Source organism: Pagrus pagrus (assembly GCF_965226575.1).
Source record: "Pagrus pagrus genome assembly, chromosome: 13".
Taxonomy (NCBI): Eukaryota; Metazoa; Chordata; class Actinopteri; order Spariformes; family Sparidae; genus Pagrus; species Pagrus pagrus.
In genome coordinates, this window is record NC_140197.1 from 30650722 (window position 1) to 30668800 (window position 18079).

Here is an 18079-nt window from a genome sequence, read left to right on the forward strand (position 1 = left end):
AAAACTTTATTTAGATTTTATTTAAAGTCAAAAATGTCTCCGGCTGAGATTTTTTCGGGAAAATCATACAGCAGACATGAGATCTGATTCAACGATGCAGCCATAAAAACACAAAGTCCAGTGAAAGGAACAAGTTCATGAATAAGACATAAGGTGAGTTTAACAACATTAAAGCTGCTTAAAGGAACAGTACACTAAAATATAAACTCATCATCTCCTCCTGATGATATAAAGTCAGGCTCAGTCATCGTCTCCTTAATGCATCAAAACATAATGACGAAATACTGTCAGTTAGCTTAGCTTAATTGTGTATTTGCTGCTAACGCTGAACACTCAGATTTCTTCATGACAACATAAATTCAACAAATTCAGACCCACGTTTACAAAGTACTGACAGTAGTTGTAGTTTATCATTTAGCCTCCTGACTCTGATCTTGTCATGTTGTATCACAGCTCATAATGTAGCTTCCTGTTTACACAGCTGATGGTTGTGACTCACCGCGCTGCTGCCAAACATCTGGACTCATCTCTGGAGTTGTGAGCTCACGCTCACCTGCAGGGCGGCTCTCTGACGCTGTCGGTCGCTCCCTGATGTGTCTGCAGAGTTCTGGCAGCTCTTCGTCTCACCGCAGCTTTGTCTCGTCTCCTCCCTCAGGTGGCCCAGCTGCTGCTGAGCAGTAACATGGTCGTGGCGTTGTTGGAAGGAGAGAGGAAGGAGCCGACGGACTCGGCCTTCACCACGCCGCTACACCTCGCCGCCCGCAACGGACACAAAGACGTCATACGGTGAGAGAGCTTCACACTCTCGTTTAACGGAGTCACACACACTCTGCCCTCCAGAGAGTCGGTCAGTCTGTCGCTAATAGATAAAGAAGCAGGTTGAAGGTGATGGAGTGATTTTTACTGTTTATTTGCCGTTTTAAAAAATGTTTTACCGAATGAACTTCACAGAGTTGATGAAGTGGACGGTTCCAAAATGACTTAATATGCTTCAGTTGTGTCTTTTACTAAATTACTATAAAGTCAAAGGACAGTTCAGGATCACTTACCTTTCTCTGGAAAAGACAGTTTTGGATGGAGACCAGAAAAAATCAATAGTTTATTTTGAGTGGAGTTAATCTTTAACCCGGTGAGACTGGCTGCAACGTGAATGTGTTCTGGATGATGTGACTGAGGAAATGCAGTGTAATGATCGTTAGAGCAAAAGGAAATCATCTCCAATTAAAGCCAAAGTCTTAAAATGCTTGAATCTGCTGAGAAATAAAATGTTTCAGCGTTCAGTTTTTCAGAAACCGTTCAGGTGTTTTAGATGTTTAATGAGCGCTCCGGGTCTCAGTGGGTTAAATAGTTAAAAGGTCCAGTGTGTAGGATTTAGTGCCATCTAGTGTTGTGGTTCAGATTAACAGCTAACTGAAAACTTTTGCCTACGGTGGAAACTAAAGCCCCCAAAGTGTCTCTGCAGTCAGTGTTTGAAACATGGCGGCGTCATGGATTCTTACTTTAATGTGATTATACACTAATGAAAACATAATAATGAATATTATCTTCCATCTCTGCCAGTAGATCCGTCCTGATCATACACTTTGGACCTTTAACACGTCTTAAACATGATCTTTTTTTATAGCAGTCATAAAATACAGACTTCTGATTGGCAGGAACAAAAACAAATCTAATATTTGTTGATTTATTGAATATCACACAGGGCTCCATTCAAACCACTTCTGTTTATTGTCTACACGCTCCCACCGACTCAGATTATAGAAGACAACAGAATATTTTACAACATTATGCAGACGACACACAGATTTATATCAGCAGGTGACTCTGGTCCCGTACAGACATCTCACTGATAAGTGATTGGATGTTTAACCAAATGAAACAGAAATGATTTTATTTTATATTCAGGCTCAGTCACTATTGTTAAAAACCAGAACAGAGACTCGGACCTTAATTAAGACAATTACCAAAATCAGCCGACTCTCACCTGAAGAATATCTCTTCTGTCTCATCAGGATTCAGAAAACTTCATCTTCAGTAGACTCCTGTATAGATGCTGTCTTCACAGGTCTCAGATCAGAGTCCTCACTGAGACCAGGAGGGACCACGTGACTCCAGCTCTCAGATCTGTGTTGACTGTCCTCAGGGTCCAAACTGAACCCGGAGGAGCCGACTCCAGTTTTCATGTTTCACACATCAGAAACAAACTGCAGCTCTGCTTCAACTCAAAACTTTTCTGTGTGCACTTCCTTCAGTTATCAGTGATCCAGACTCAGTTTCACAATGAAATCAGCCTGTTTTTATGTTTTATTTATTTATATGTGAGTCAGTGGAGACGGGAGACGGTGTTGTGATGGAGTCTCTGTGGGGATGTCGGAGGCAGAGGGCAGGGCTGCTGCGGTTTGTGGTCGCTCACCGCTGAGCCGGCACGTTTCACTGCTGATGTGGGAGCATGAACTCTTGATGTGTGTGTGTGTGTGTGTGTGTGTGTGTGTGTGTGTGTGTGTGTGTGTGTGTGTGTGTGTGTTGTGAGCTTGTCTCTTCTTCATGCCTCACATTCCCAGCGGAGCTCTGAAACACTACAACATCCCTGTGACCCAGTTTTACAGCACTCTTATCTCTGTCTGTCGTGTGTGTGTGTGTGTGTGTGTGTGTGTGGTGTGTGTGTGTGTGTGTGTGTGTGTGTGTGTGTGCAGTCAGCGTTCAGACTTTGACATGAAGCTGCTGTATAACAAAGGCAGAGCTGCTTCACTGAATAACTCAGGAAGTCACATTTTAAGACATTAGTGTCAGAAATAATAAATGATGTATTTTAATATAATAATATCAGGTCGGATGCATCAGAAGGCTCCTTTCAACATGTTTATTAGAAAAAAAAGATTTTCTACTAAAATCAGACAAAACTTACAAGGAAAGTAAAGTTTCAAATTAAGATGACGTTTAAACGCAGAAACAATCAGAAGTGTTCAGAAACAATAATGATTAAACAGCACGATAACAATCAGTTACAATTAAAGAGTATTTTGATGGAATTTAATAAAATGCAAATGGAAGTAATCAGATTACACTTGAAGTGCACACAAAACACATGAGAAGTAAAAAGACACTTTTTAACCAAACTCCCTTTGAAATAATGCTGATTTTCGAGCTCAGAAGATCTGCTCAGGTTCAGGACTCACAGGTGGACCATGTGTGTCTCAGCACAGAGGAGGTAGTAGCGATATCCTGGACTCTCTGTCTGAAAAGGACTGTTTCTGTTCCAGGCTGCTGCTGAAGGCCGGCATCGACATCAACAAGACCACCAAGTCTGGAACGGCTCTGCATGAAGCGTCTCTGTACGGGAAGAAGGAGGTGGTCCGACTGCTGCTCGACGTAAGTTCACCTGAGGAGAAACACGTGCAGCACGTCTGCGATGGTGGAAGATGGAGGCTTTCTCTATCAGATTATTTCTAAAATCAAGTATCATTTCCTTCATATTAGTGCAGAAATGGAAAGAAATGTATAGTTTAGGAGCAAACCGACCTCTTCAGGAGAAGACACAGAGACACTGTTCAGCATCCCTTCATTCATCCCTGCAGCGGCCCGTCTCAGTTCAGTCCAACACTGATGTAAGATCAGATCAAACCTCAACAGAACCCCACAGGCCAACCTGCATATTTTAGGCTGAACGTGTTCCACATCAGAGAGAAGAGACGAGTTAACGTACAGCACTGTCCGTCCCGTCTGTTGTCCCCGCAGGCCGGCGTGGACGTGAACATCAGAAACACCTACAACCAGACGGCGCTGGACATCGTCAACCAGTTCACCACGTCGCACGCCAGCAGGGACATCAAGCAGCTGCTCCGAGGTAACGCCTCTTCTGTGTGTGTGTGCGTGTGTGTGTGTGTGTGCGTGTGTGTGTGTGTGTGTGCGTGTGTGTGTGTGTCGAGGCTTCACCTGACTTCATTGAAGCAGCAGCTGTGTTTAAATTCTGGGTTATGTAACGTTAAACTCTTATCAGTCGGCTCTCACAGCTTCAAAGAGCCGACTGCTCACATTCAGCCTCAAATTTACCAGAGCTGTATATATACAGTGTGTGTGTGTGTGTGTGTGTGTGTGTGTGTGTGTGTGTGTGTGTGTGTGTGTGTGTGTGTGTGTGTGTGTGTGTGTGTGTGTGTGTGCGCTCTGTAATCCTGCAGGCTTTTGAAGTTCCTGTGGGAACAGACCGAGGGCATAATGAGCGGTTGTGTTGAAGAAGTGATTCAAACAGAGTTTCTGGTGTTGTCTGCTGCTGCAGAGACGACTCAGTGTGTTTCAGTGTCTCTCTGTGTGTCTCGATGTGTCTCAGTGTGTCTCGGTGTGTCTCAGTGTGTCTCAGTGTGTCTCAGTGTGTCTCAGTGTGTTTCAGTGTCTCTCTGTGTGTTTCAGTGTGTCTCGATGTGTCTCAGTGTGTCTCTGTGTGTTTCAGTGTGTCTCAGTGTGTCTCAGTGTGTCTCAGCGTGTCTCAGCGTGTCTCAGTGTGTTTCGGTGTGTCTCGGTGTGTCTCGGTGTGTCTCTGTGTGTCTCAGTGTGTCTCAGTGTGTCTCGGTGTGTCTTGATGTGTCTCTGTGTGTCTCAGTGTGTCTCAGTGTGTCTTGATTGATTCACTTTTAAGCAGAAACCTGGAACAGCGTCTGGTTCAGCTTCTTGAATGTGACCATCTGCTGCTGTGTTTGACAGTAGATGAAGAATCTCAACATTAAAGAAGAAAAATGATCAATTTTTTTAACCTTTTTTATATTTTATTGATTAAACAATTAATTAATTGTAGAAATAGTTGGCTGAATAATCGATAATGAAAATAATCTTATTTTAGCTGCATCACTTTTATTATTGATTAATGTGTCGATTACTTTTTCTTATAAATCAATTGGACTCATTTATTACTTAATCCTGGTTCTGGTCTGGTTCCTGACCGCCTGAGTCTAACGGTGGATGTTTCCTCGACAGATGCGACGGGCGTTCTGCAGGTCCGGGCTCTGAAGGATTACTGGAACCTCCACGATCCGACCGCCCTCAACATCCGAGCCGGAGACGTCATCATGGTGAGACGCCTCCACACCTCAGTGATTAATGTGAGCGGGTCGTTAGAGGCAGCAGGTTCTGATTACACCACAATTTAAGCTTCATTTGGACAAATTCAGCGTCATTAAACAAACTTTAGCGACGCATGAAGGTAAGTGAAGAATGAAACGATCCATTATAATGAATTTCATCACATTGTAATGACGATCAGCTGTTTCACTGTGCATTTAGGTTTTTATCGCCTCATTTGAAATTTGGCTCAACTCATCTTATTTTGTAGTTTTGTCCCTCATTTTATTGAAAAAACGATATATTCACAGTACGAGAACAAACCGAGGACATTCTGACATTGTAAAGATTTAAAGATAAAGCAGTGAACCTTTTACATTTACCAGAAATTAATTAATGTAACAGGGAGAAATAATATAAATAAAAAACAAGGTAAAGATGAAGATTCAAGATTAAAGAAGAACTGAAAGAAGTTTGCTGCTTTTTCATTTTGCAGTTGGTTTCAGGTTGGGTTTTGTATTTGTCCATTTCTTTTTATATATTCAGTTTATAATTTAGAAGACAACAAACATTATCTGTTGTATATGTTTCAAAACATAAAGTCACCACAACAAAGTGTAAAACATCTACATCAGTTATTTAGAGATATTCTGGTCGCTCAGTTAAATCTTCTCCAGATGATAAAACTCTCTCGTCTGTTTCTCGTCTCAACTCACCAAAAATAGATAATTAGAGATTTTTCTCTGGAGGGAAAATGTTCAGTTATTCTCCTAATGTGCTTATTACTACACTTTTTAATGAAGGACGTCTGAATCAACAGTGAATAAATTCCCTCGCCAGCACCTCTGAAGTCATTTCCACCTTGTGAGGAGAGGAGACCTGATATTCACTCATTCACTCATTTATTCTGGGTCGGGGGTTGTACCAGGTCCCAGGGGCCCGTAGTGACCCGTCTCGTCCCCTGCAGGTGATGGAGCAGCACGTGGACGGACGCTGGAAGGGCCACATCCACGACACCCAGAGAGGGACGGACCGGGTCGGCTTCTTCCCTCCGTCCATCGTGGAGGTCATCAGCAGGAGAAACGGTCAGTCACAGAGAGAGAGAGAGGACTGAGGACGGAAACTGGACCTGATCTCTGTTTTTCTCTTAAAGACGACAAATCCAACAACATGTCCGTCTCTTTACACTGTCTGACTTCCTGTCTGTGGCTCTCAGCTGCAAGCTGACATGTATAGTTTCATTTAAACTAGATCTGCAGATCAGTAAACTGATGGCACGACTGTCAACAAAGTTTACGACCTGGACCGAGAAAGCTGTGAGCATTTGTCATTTTGGTACATTTTATATAAACGAGCTTTATTTCCTAGTTTAAAACATTTTTTAATGAACAAAGTTGGGAAGTTGTTATGGAAGAAGATTTGAGCCAAGGTGAGAAAATACTTAGAAACTCAGAATTCTGAGATTTATTTTTCTTTGACAGTGGCCCTGATCCTCATCTATAGGTTTTAAAGGGTCAGTATTTCTCTATATTTTTTATTCTCATCATCAAACTCGATGTTCAGGTCCAAACCAGCACTGTGTTGGTTCTGGTGTACCTCAGGGTTCAATGTTCAGTCCCCTGTTGCTCCTAATTCACATCCATGATCCACTGAATATTCAAAAACTGAGGTCTGATATTTTCTTTGCAGACGACTCTGTAGTATTTATTTTAGTCGCATAAAGCATAAAGTAAACATTAATCTGCTGTTCTTTCATATTTTTCTTACTCACATTCATGTAGAAACCAACTACATGTTCGTCCGTCTCTCAGTGCGTCCTGACTTCCTGTCTGTGGCTGACTGATATATGTTATTCATGCTCAGAAAAGTTTATATAATTATAACATTATATATAAACAAACAGGAGGGAAGTGTATTTTTTGGGACTATTTTCAGCAGCAGATTAATCCTCATTTGATGACTCTCCTGTGTTTGTGGCAGCAGGACGGTGTGTGTTGTTAGAGCTCAGGGGAAGAAGATATTTATCAGATATATCAGACTTTCACTTTAACTTTGTGTACTTGGAGTCATCTCTTCTTCCATTCGATGGTCAGCAGTTTGTTCAATCACTTCATTTCCGTCCAGAGCAGAGACGACCTCATCACCTCATACAGGAAGTGATGCAGAAACTAATCCGCCTGCTTCCAGACCATCCCATGCTTCCTCCTCCTGTCCTCCCTCCTGCATCCATCTCTCCATCCATACCACATAATGACTGACCTCCACCTCTAACCATCAGCTTGATAACCTCCTCCTCCTCCTCCTCCTCCTCCTCCTCCTCCCTGTCTCGCCCTGTAGGGGGCACCCTGTCCCGGCACGCCTCTCTGCCCACCCAGCGCCAGCAGCTGCTCTCCAGAGCCCCCCTCTCCTCCAGCCTCAGCTCCGCCCCTCAGACCGACGACTCCTACACTCTGTACGCACCCCCCACCCACGTGGTGCTGCCGCTAGCCAACGGCCTCACTGCCAGCACAGGTATACACACTCAGGACAAACACACTCTGAAGTCTCTTTGAAAACACTCATGATGACGTTCACTGTAATGTGCTCACTACTGCCCCGAGAGGCCGGAGGGCTGAAAACACTCACTGATACTTGATGGTTTTTTCCTCAACGGCCACAAGAGGCAACAATGAGCCCATTAAACACACATAAACATCAACAGTTAACTATAATGGAGACGTGACTGACTGACTGACTGCCAGCCAGAACTTCTTCAACCTCTAATCCAGGTTATTGATCGCTTATCTGCACAGCTGTTTCTAACCCTAACCCTGATTTCAACAGGAAGTAACATCACTAATCTGCATCAGAACAAAGATTTCTTTGTCCCAGAGTCCCAGATCAAACATCAGGTCCACAGATTCCTCCTCAGTTCAAGCTTTTTGTCCTCAAACCCACCTCTCCCCCTCAGTCAGCCCCCGTCCAGACAGAACCAGTCGATCAGAGTCTTTGTGTCTGATAGGTTTGTCTCCGAGCCGCCTGTCTCAGTCTGAGTTTCCCTTCGAGGACATCTGGGTTCTCAGGGACTCGTGTCATGGTAAGAGCCCCCGAACAACAGCTTCTCCTCCCCGGCTGTTCTGAAGCTGCCTCGCTGCCCCGCTCAACGCTCTGCATCAGGACCCGACACACCGAGACAGCTGAACACAACCACTGTCGATAAAATATGAGGCTGGTTCACCTCGCTTCACCTCACGTCGCTTCACCTCAGGTCGCTTCACCTCAGGTCGCTTCACATGTCATCTACCGTCGCCTCAGGCCTTTTATGTTATCTCATGTCCTCAAATGTCGCCTCGCGTCACCTCAAGTCGCCTCACATTATCACATGTCATCTCACTCTGACTCATGTCGTCTTACATCCCAAGTTGAAAAAAAAGATGACGGTGCAAATTAACAAAACACACAAATTCCTAAAGCCAGAACTTGAGTCGTGACGTTGACAGACAGTCATCTCGGTGTGTCGGGTCCAAACACTCTGTATGATTCACTGTACCGTCTGCTTCAGGCTGAACCTGCCATCAGAGTGTCTAACTGTCAGGACGCCCTGCTGCTGTTTTATCTGGTGCCACAGGAGGGCGACACTGGTTCATCTCTGTCCTCATTGTTTTAACTGTCACACTGCAAAATGTTGAGAGCCAGAAGCTGAGTGGAGGCTCAGGATCCTCACATGTAGCTGAAGGGTTCAGTTAAATTATTAAGCTGTGATCTTATTTTTCAGTATTTTAGAGTTGAGTTTGGGGTTTTTACTTGTTTGATTTCCTGCTGGTCGTCTAAACCTGAAAGAAAAGTGTCATTCAGATACTCAACCTGAAAGCTTTTCAAACCAGGACATCATTTATTTATAACCTGTTATCAGAATAACGATGATGTCATCCTGTGACAGTCCGACATGTAAACAGTGTGTTAGTCCTGATGCTACGTGACTGTCATTAATGGACTCGTGCCTGCAGCTGTGCGCTCCTGCTCTGCACCAGCACAGCTTTTATACCAGACCCCTGCATCCTGCCGTCACCCCCGTCGTCGCTGCAGTCGTCACCCCCCAGCCCCCTCACCCCCTGCAGGCTTGTAGTCCTGTCAGCCTGCTGCGACCCGACACAGAGCATCTGCTGCTTCCTCCAGCCTGACGCCGATCCTCTCCTCTGACGTGAACTCCTGCGCTCAGCGGTTCATCTGAACTTTGTTTTTGTGTTTGTTGTGGCGGCAGCTGGAGACAGGAACAGCGTCGGGAGCACCGGCAGTGTTGGCAGCACCCGCAGCGCCGGGAGCGGACAGAGCACCGAGAGCAACAACGCACCCAACGGGCTCCAGCACAACTCTGGTCACCATGACAACGCCAACAAGGTACAATCAGACCGGTCCATCGCGGTTACAGAACCGAGCCGCCTGTCTCCTCCAGCCATGATGTGACAGATCTCCACCTTTGAGTTCATATTTATTTTACATCTTATATATGAAATCCTAAACTGATCATCGTCTCCAGTTTTTAACTTAATTTAAAATTTATACATTTTTTTGAATCACGAAAAAGTCAAAGATATCTGGAAGCAGGCGACTAAAAATCAGCTGATTCATGCAACATTTGATCAAACGGCACAGAAATGAAGGATTCCTCCAGGATTTAACTTTTAAAGTTTGTCTCGGTGTTAAACGTTGTTTTCCTGCAGAATAAATCCAGTTTTTCAAGATGTTTCTGTACAAACAAAGTTCACAGATCAGATGTTGAAAATCAGCTGTTAGCAGCTGGTGTTTAGATCAGCAGCTCTTCTCTCTGCTCTCCAGTTAATCCTCTGTGTTTCTGTGTGCAGCCGGCGCCCTCTGCTGTCGACTCTGGACACTCAGACATCAGCACACAGTCTGACCATCCTGCAGGAACCTTCTCATCAGGTACCGCTGTCTGTTGTTTCCATTAATGCATACGTGGTCCACCAGGTACCTCTGAACAGGTTGTAAGCAGAAAAACGTGGTTCCTTTTGTACCACGTCCTTCATTTTCTCACTTTTCTATCTGCATGAGTAGATTGGTGAAGCGACCTGAGGCAAACTGTGATTTGTGAATTTGGGCTATACAAATAAAATTTGATTTGATTTGATTTGATTACATTTTAGCTGCTGGTCGACTGTCTGAAGTAGCAGAATAACAGAAACCATACATACATTTCTTTATACTTCATATTTTACTACATCATAATTTTTTTAGATTTCTTCAGTACGCAGCTCAAAATGTGAATCATTTTTTAAGTCCTGTATAATATGGCCTCCTCCTCCTTTAACTGATCTATACTTGTTATGTGTTTTTTCCCAGTGATCAATAAATGTATTTGTAATATTTACGTCTCAATAAATTTAAACTGCTTAAAGCATCTTATGATTTTTGGGGATTTAACCCTGATAAAAAAAAAAAAGAAATCATGATGCTGCGTTAAAACATAAATAAAAACACAAAAATCCTCTTCTATTAATATTTCAAAGTTTGTTGTTGATGATATGGACCACTTTTTGTGTCTGCAATAAAGATTAATAAAGATTAATAATATTTAATCAATTACAGTACAAAGATATACTGTATTGTTCTTTGTAAATATACACTTAAGATGAAGTACTTTAGGTGCACCTGCTGAGGTGTGTTGTGATGTCGCTGCAGGCGGGACTCCTCGGAGGCAGACGGTGACGGTGCAGAGACCTGCAGAGCAAAGTTTCTCACAGCAGTTTGTTCGTCCTCAGCAGCTGCTGGAGGGGAAGGTAAACACGCCGTCACGTAACCTGTCCTGAAACACATATTCTGCTTTATTCAACCTTTTCTTTTTACGTCTCTCAAACCTTTGAGACACTTGAGATGTAAATAAACTACAAATGATTCTGTCCAGTGTGTAGAGAAGATTAATTTCCATCATGGAGGAAAGGTTCAGTAGTTTCCTTCCTGTTCCTGTTGAACAACCGTGTGTTTTGTGTGTTGCAGGATGCCGAGGCCATCTATCAGTGGCTGAGTGACTTCCAGCTGGAGCAGTATACTGCCAACTTCATCAGTGCTGGTTATGATGTTCCCACCATCAGCAGGATGACTCCTGAGGTGAGTGCAGACTGGACCTTGTTGTTTTTGCAGCACTGATACTCATTTCTATTCGAATGTAAAGGTTCATACGTCTTCTGTCCTGTTGTGTCTGCAGGATCTGACGGCCATCGGCGTGACCAAACCAGGCCACCGCAAGAAAATCTCCATCGAGATCAACAACCTGAACATCCCTGAGTGGCTGCCGGAGTACATCCCGGTAAGACTCCCGACTGTTTACTGCTGAAGACACTGACTGTCGGCCTCTGTGTCACCAGTTGATCTGAGCGATCTGTTTTCTCTCTCACAGTCTGATCTGGTCGAGTGGCTCAGTGCCATCGGTCTCCCACAGTACCACAAAAAACTCGCAGAGAACGGCTACGACTCCATCAGCATCGTCAAAGACCTCACATGGGAGGATCTGCAGGAGATCGGCATCACCAAGCTGGGTGAGGACACAGGACATGTTCGCGCTCAGGCATGAGGCTCAATGACTGTGAGGACGAGTGTTTTTACTTTGACGTAATGTTTGAATTTTCCCTCCAGGCCACCAGAAGAAACTGATGCTGGCGGTGAAGAAGCTGTGTGACATCCAGAGGGCGATCCTTCAGGCTGAATCAGGTCAAGGCACGCTGCGGCGCAAAGCCCCCGGCGCCCTGCACCTGGTCACCATTGAGCCGCCTGACTCAGCAGGTGAATGCTCTTCTCCTCACACTCCAAAGATGTTGACCTTCCAGGACAGCGAGCTGAGCGCTGAGCTGCAGACCGCCATGTCCAGCCACTACGGAGGCTGCGAGGAAGGCTTGGCCATCAAGAACGCAGTGGGAATGTCCCAGAGCCAGGAGAGCATCGACACCCGGTCCAGAGGCTCCGGACGCTCCCAGGAGCCTCCCACGGTGTCCATCAACCCCCACAGCTGGTCCCAGGAGAGCCTGGATGGTAGCCCTGCCAAGGAGAGGAACCTCCCTGAGGGCTGGGACCAGAGGCCTCTGCAGCAGCAGCAGCTACCTAAGCAGGTTCCTTTGGGCACAGCAACCGTGTTTAAGTACCCGGCAATCCCAGCCAAACCCAAACTGCCTGGATCTCGCGGGCCCTCACCTCATGGCTCCCCAGCATTGAAGGGTTTTAGCTATCTGCATTCTCATTGTGGCTCCACAGACCTGAGCTCGTCTCCAAAGCGTGAGGACCGAACCATGACCCTGACCCAGCCCAAGAAACGCACCCAGAGCATGACCCGCTACGCTCTGTCGGACGGGGAGCCCGATGAGGACGACGAGGAGTCGGCATTTCCTCATGGAAACCTGTCATCCTACGCCACCTTGACCCGCAAACCTGGCCGCAGCCAGTTGGCTCGATTACAGTCGAGTCCAGAAAAGAATGGCAGCGTTGGACGCAGCCAGTCCTTCGCAGTGCGCGCCAGGAAAAAAGGTCCCCCTCCTCCTCCTCCGAAGAGACTGAGCTCAGTGAGCAGCACCACCAGCGGGGAGTTGAGCGACAGCAGCACCACGTCATCCAGTGGCGGGGCGGTGACAGACAGTCCAGTGAGCGTGAGGAGCATTGCAGCCTCTTTGGAAGGCAGGACAGACGGGAAAAGCCCACCAGGACCTAAAACAGACCACGTCCAGCAGGAGCCACCTCCTCCCTCCCTCAGCTCTGCAGGGCTGGAGCCTAGGGAGGCTTCTGGGGTGAGGCGGAGGGTGCAGAGCGAGTGTATTCCCTCTCAGAACAGCATCACTGAGCCAGATCGAGGGGTGAAGTCTGACTCTGAGGAAGAAGACTCAAAAGGTCGTGGACTGGAGGGCTCCTCCTCCCCTCACAACAGCTCCAGTGAGTGCATCCCCTTCGCCGAGGAGGGCAACTTGACCATCAAACAGAGACCCAAAGCTCCAGGGCCACCCAGGGCTGAGGCCGTGCTGGAGCCTCCAGAGAAACCAGCAGCCAAGAGCCTGGATGTACCCGAGTTTAATCTGAAGGAGTCGGACACAGTGAAGCGCAGACACAAACCCAAAGACAGGGAGCAGGGAGGAGGCTCCCCCAGCAGAGAGGGAGGTGAGGATGCAGAGTCCAGCAGCAGCAGACCTGCGTCTCAGAGCCAGGAGGAGATCAATCTGAGGATCAGTGAGGCCAGCATGGAGAGACCGGCCAGTCCGGCAACAAGTTCTCCCATCAAACCTCCGCTCTCCCCAAAACCTCCTGCTGTGGCCCCGAAACCCATCCGCCACAGTCTGCTGGCAGCACAAGGTAAGACTGGTACCTGAGGACTCTTTGGTCTTGACTTGGGACCTGTTGGATTTGACCTGCTACTTGACTTGTGACTTGTTGCTCTGAGCTTGGGTTATATCTGTTGTGACTTTAGACTCTTGAGTCTCTGTTGCTCATCTTGACTTGGGGCTTGTTAAATTTGACCTGGGACTTTAATGTGGACTTGTTGGTATTTGACCTGCTCTTGTCTCTGCAGCTGGACTCTCTCCACCAGTCTCTCCATCTGTGACCATCAGTGTGACTCAAAGTGTGGCCTTCAGCTCTCCGTCCTCTCCTGCTCACGTGCCCCGAGCTCCAGCTCCAGCTCCAGCTCCAGCTCCAGCTCCAGCACCGGCTCCAGCACCACAGAGTCCGTCTCTGAACTCAGTGAGGACTCAGGTGTGTGTGTTGGGACCGGACCATGTCCCAGAGTCCTCCAGCGGGGCTGAGGTGGCTCAGCAGAGACTGGATCAGACCAGTACTTGTTTGGAAGCAGCTCTGAAGGCCGTCGAGACAAAACTGAACCAGGAGGAAAACTCGGACAGGTGAGACTGTCGGATTTAGTCTCTTTTTGGTTTTAACGTGTGAATATCCTGTTCAGTGTGTTTCTTTCTCATTACCAGTGAAAATGAAGAAAAATGAACATTTAGGACTCTCTAACCTGCTCTTTAACGCCCCCCTGAGGTCAAACTTAACACTAGTGCAGCTCTAAGACAGTAACATCATCAGTAGGCGTGTTACGATTCTCAGAATCCACCGTTCTATTTGACTTTTTGATTTAAGGTCATGATTCGACTAAGATTTCAAAACTTTTCAGCACTCGCTGCTCTGCTGTTGTTAGACTGACACCAAGAATAAAGACTAAAGAGTTCAACAAATAATACCAGCCTTCAGTGATTCAAGAATAAACAACAAGAGACAGAAATTCAGTTTGTCACGAAGTTCAGTTTCTCAGATCTGTCCTGAGTGAACCCTCTTCTCAAAGAAATCAATAAAGGATCTTTGGTAGTGTTATCAGCTCAGTTTTTTCTCTATGAGTGAGCCCTCTTCTTGAACGAATCAATAAAGGATCTCTGATCCAGGGTTTCAGTGATGCTGTATTAATATGGCTTGTGTGTCCTGTCCTCTCTGCAGTGGATCGAACACGGTGAAGGCTGCGAGGACGATCCTGGACGACATCGGCAACATGTTTGACGACCTGGCCGATCAGCTGGACGCCATGTTGGACTGAAGACTTTTCATAAACGCTCCAAAATAAAAAAAAGTTCTGCTTCAACCTCAGGAAGTGAACCAGAGAAAGAGAAAACGGGGGAACGGACTCGACGGAGAGATTTCCCTCCAGTGTTTTAAAGCTCTGCTCTGAACATGATGAACGCTGTCGGAGGAGACGCAGTCGGACTCGTCTCGTGTCTCAGCCTGAACACCAGCACTTAACCTCCTCTGTGCTTCCTCAACACGGTCCTGGACTCACTCTGCTAACTGACAGTGGATTCTGGTGACCGGACGGATCCATTCACTTTTTTTAACCTTTTTAACGCTCGTGTCGTCGTCGTGTCTTATCGAACAGGAACCAGACACACAGACAGAAGTTGGACCAGCGGATTATTTTCGGCCCACTGAGAAGAAAAACTCCTCAGATTATTATAATGACTCCTGTTAAACATTAATATTATAACATGAAGTGTTTCTGATAGAGAGCCGAAGTCCTGACGTCACTTCCTGTCCAGCGTCTGTCCCACTGACACCATGATTTAATTTAATGAGTATCTTCGTATCCGAAGCAGCAGATTGAGTGTTTCACACCTTGGTTATTGTTTCTTCCTTTGCTGGTCGCCGCGGGTCTAATTTGCAATTGCACTCTCTCAAAGTTCATCCACTAAAAGTTGACGCACACGACATTTAAACTCGACAGGAAGTTCCCAAATATTTGTGAATTTATCCGAGACTGTTTCATAAAGTTTATCAAGTTTCATGTAACTCACGAAATTGAGTGATTTTTTAAGAATTGATAAAATTGCTGATTCTGTCAATGGAGTCTGGTTAGCTTTGGCTGTTCCTGGTTAAACGTCCCCAGACTCCCTTAACAAATGTGTCAGTTTAGTGAGTTGTTGAGTTGGAGACACTTTATAAACTGTGTGAAACTCTGTCTCTGACTGATTCTCACTTATTTGTTCCTTCTGGTAAATTCGGCAAATCATCTACATGAACTTCTTTCTGTCTTTGTGTAGAAACATGGAGTCTGTTTGTCCCACTGATGTTTATGTATCATGTCATCCATCTTTATTTATGTTCAACGGTGAGATTCATCAATTTTTGTGACTTTTAAGAAAGAAAATCTACTAAGGAAGTTCCTTAAAGCTGCTAAAAAACAAATATTAATTAAACAATTAATATTACAGAGTTTAAAGATCCGTTACTAAACAAACCACATGACAAACCGTCAGATAAACGTCAGTTTCTGGGCTGATTTTTAGTGATTTGTCTCGATGTAAATGAGTTTCCTTCCTTGTGGAACAGAACCTGGAGCCTCGGTTTCACTTCGGCTCTCAGATAAACTCGTCTGACCATTTCAAATTTTACCTTTTTAATATTTAAAAATGTATTTTATACCAAGTGATCTTAACCACGTGCAGTTCGTCTTCCACGCTGTGTGTTTGTGTCGTCGAAGCAACAAACGTGTCAAAGTGCTCGATCATGTTCGTACAAAGGGAAGCATGTTCGGCTCAGTCTGTGTACAGAGGAGGACAGCATGTGATATACAGACTATTTTTTGATATTCATTTTAGCCAAATTAGTATTTAAATTAGAGTGATCTAAATATGTATATTGTACACTAGAGGTATATACAGGAGCAGATACTCAACCAAAGTCTGTACAGATTCTCCTCAAATATTTTCAAACCCTTCCTGAGCTGTCCTCTTCCTCTTCCTCTTCCTCTTAAGATGTGTATGTGTTATTTTCTTGGATCTCCATATTTAGCATGTAGCTGCGTCTGAACGCGTTGTTGAAGCGACCGTTAGGCCCGGTGTGTCTGGTTCTGTCCCGTGATCATGTGACCTCTGTGTGTTTGTGTGTTTATCTCTCAGGTAAAATCCCTCCTGACCCGAACACGTCAGCTCCTCCGTCAGATGAGGAGGATTTAAACATTAAAGAGAAATCAAACAAAAGAAATGAAATACACCACACTTTCTCTCATGTATTTCTTTATAATATATGTATTTACTTTGTCATAATTAAATGAAAACATTTGGTAAAAGGAGAAGTGTTCAGCTTGTTGTCTTTAATTCCTCTAACAGGTGTTTTACATGTCCGTGTTGTCCAGCAGGGGGCAGCGAAGGCTTGTGAAACGTCCCAACACACATTTTACTATCGAGTCGTGTGGCGATGACGTTTCTTTGCAGCTCACCTGGAAGTTAGCCCCGCCCTGGTTCCATCAACCCTCCAGGAGAACCGTGTAACTACATCGTCCCATGATGCACTGCAGCCCAAAAAGACGTTTTCTCATAAGCTTACATTGTGAAAGAAGCGGATATAAAATGGTGGATAGATTTTCAGCGTCACAACCCCGAGAAATGACTCGTTTCCCTGTCAGGATTTGAGCCATTTGGTTTAATAAAATAAAAAATAACATCTTGAAGAGCCGCACGATTAAATTATTTCATCCCCATTCAAATTAGCCGGGCGCTAAACAGGAAGTTAGCCGGCTCGGTCAGAGGAAGTCTCTAGTGCACACGCTCTAAGATCTGAGCGTTTAATACCCAGGAGGTCGAAGGTCGGCTTCAGACGCCTCCAACGCTGTCCAGGTTTAATATAACGTCCACGTGTTCCCGCCACAAAAAGCCTGTGAGATTAATGAGCTGGATTCTGGATTATTACAGAAGATAATGTGAAGGTTCTGATCCGTCCAGGTTCTGTTCAGCAGATCATCTCCACAGATGAACTCCACTCTGTGATGTTTGAAGGTAAATTAAATGTGTAGCAGTAAAAAGCTAATGCTAGGCTACGAACAGACGACATCACGGTCACATGACTCGAACGTCTCCACCACTGAGCGTCTTACTGCACAATCACTATCCAGGTTTCTATAAACTGATCAATGTACAAGTTGTAAAGTCAGAGTGAGAACAGTGTGTAACTAAAGTGGGCCTGTAAAGACGGACTAGTGAGGAGACGAGTCTCCGTGTTCGCTGTGAGGACGTTTAATGTCCCCGACGACCTCTGTAGTCTCATTCAGACACTTGTTAGCAACAAGTGTTTATTTTTAAAACACATAAACGCTTTAAAATTCACAGATGACGTATTTACTGATGTTTTTTATCCACATCAAAACCTCCACAGCTTGTTTTAACCACAGACTTTATTTCAGGTATTTTACCCAAAAATTAAAATAACAACAGACGAGGGAACCGGAAGTACACAATGCTAACTTACTTCCAGGTTTAAGATGAATTCCTGCGGCACTCTAATAATAATAATAATAATAATAATAATAATAATATTAATAATACATTTTATTTATATAGCACCTTTCAGGTACCCAAGGACGCGTAACAAAGTGGAACATACAAAACAAAGAATAGTTACTGAAAACTGACAGTTAGCTAGCTGGTTAGCTAGCTGGGTCGCTTGGTTGCTAATGAGACAAAGCTCTGATTATTGAGGAGACGGGGAAGTCTGGACCGTCTCTGCGTCCTGTCCCCCTCAAGGA

The 18079-nt window shown here is 45.1% G+C and overlaps 1 protein-coding gene across 7 annotated transcripts in view; it reads left to right on the top strand.

Moving 5' to 3' along the window:
- LOC311268378 (CASK interacting protein 2) overlaps positions 1 to 16627 on the top strand; it is a 53903-nt gene extending 37276 nt beyond the window's left edge. Inside the window, exons 7-22 of one of the 7 annotated variants that reach the window (XM_084371994.1) lie at positions 656 to 786; positions 3261 to 3369; positions 3736 to 3844; positions 4966 to 5060; positions 5978 to 6134; positions 7387 to 7560; positions 8051 to 8125; positions 9290 to 9426; positions 9891 to 9969; positions 10726 to 10823; positions 11041 to 11151; positions 11249 to 11350; positions 11441 to 11579; positions 11677 to 13371; positions 13589 to 13916; positions 14506 to 16627. In XM_084371994.1, the coding sequence (XP_084228120.1) occupies positions 656 to 786; positions 3261 to 3369; positions 3736 to 3844; positions 4966 to 5060; positions 5978 to 6134; positions 7387 to 7560; positions 8051 to 8125; positions 9290 to 9426; positions 9891 to 9969; positions 10726 to 10823; positions 11041 to 11151; positions 11249 to 11350; positions 11441 to 11579; positions 11677 to 13371; positions 13589 to 13916; positions 14506 to 14602 (3636 nt within the window). In that variant the 3' untranslated portion in view covers positions 14603 to 16627. The remainder of the gene's footprint in view (positions 1 to 655; positions 787 to 3260; positions 3370 to 3735; positions 3845 to 4965; positions 5061 to 5977; positions 6135 to 7386; positions 7561 to 8050; positions 8126 to 9289; positions 9427 to 9890; positions 9970 to 10725; positions 10824 to 11040; positions 11152 to 11248; positions 11351 to 11440; positions 11580 to 11676; positions 13372 to 13588; positions 13917 to 14505) is intronic. The other 6 variants (XM_084371995.1, XM_084371996.1, XM_084371998.1 and 3 more) reach the window with 6 other exon arrangements.
- Positions 16628 to 18079: the final 1452 nt, after the last annotated feature.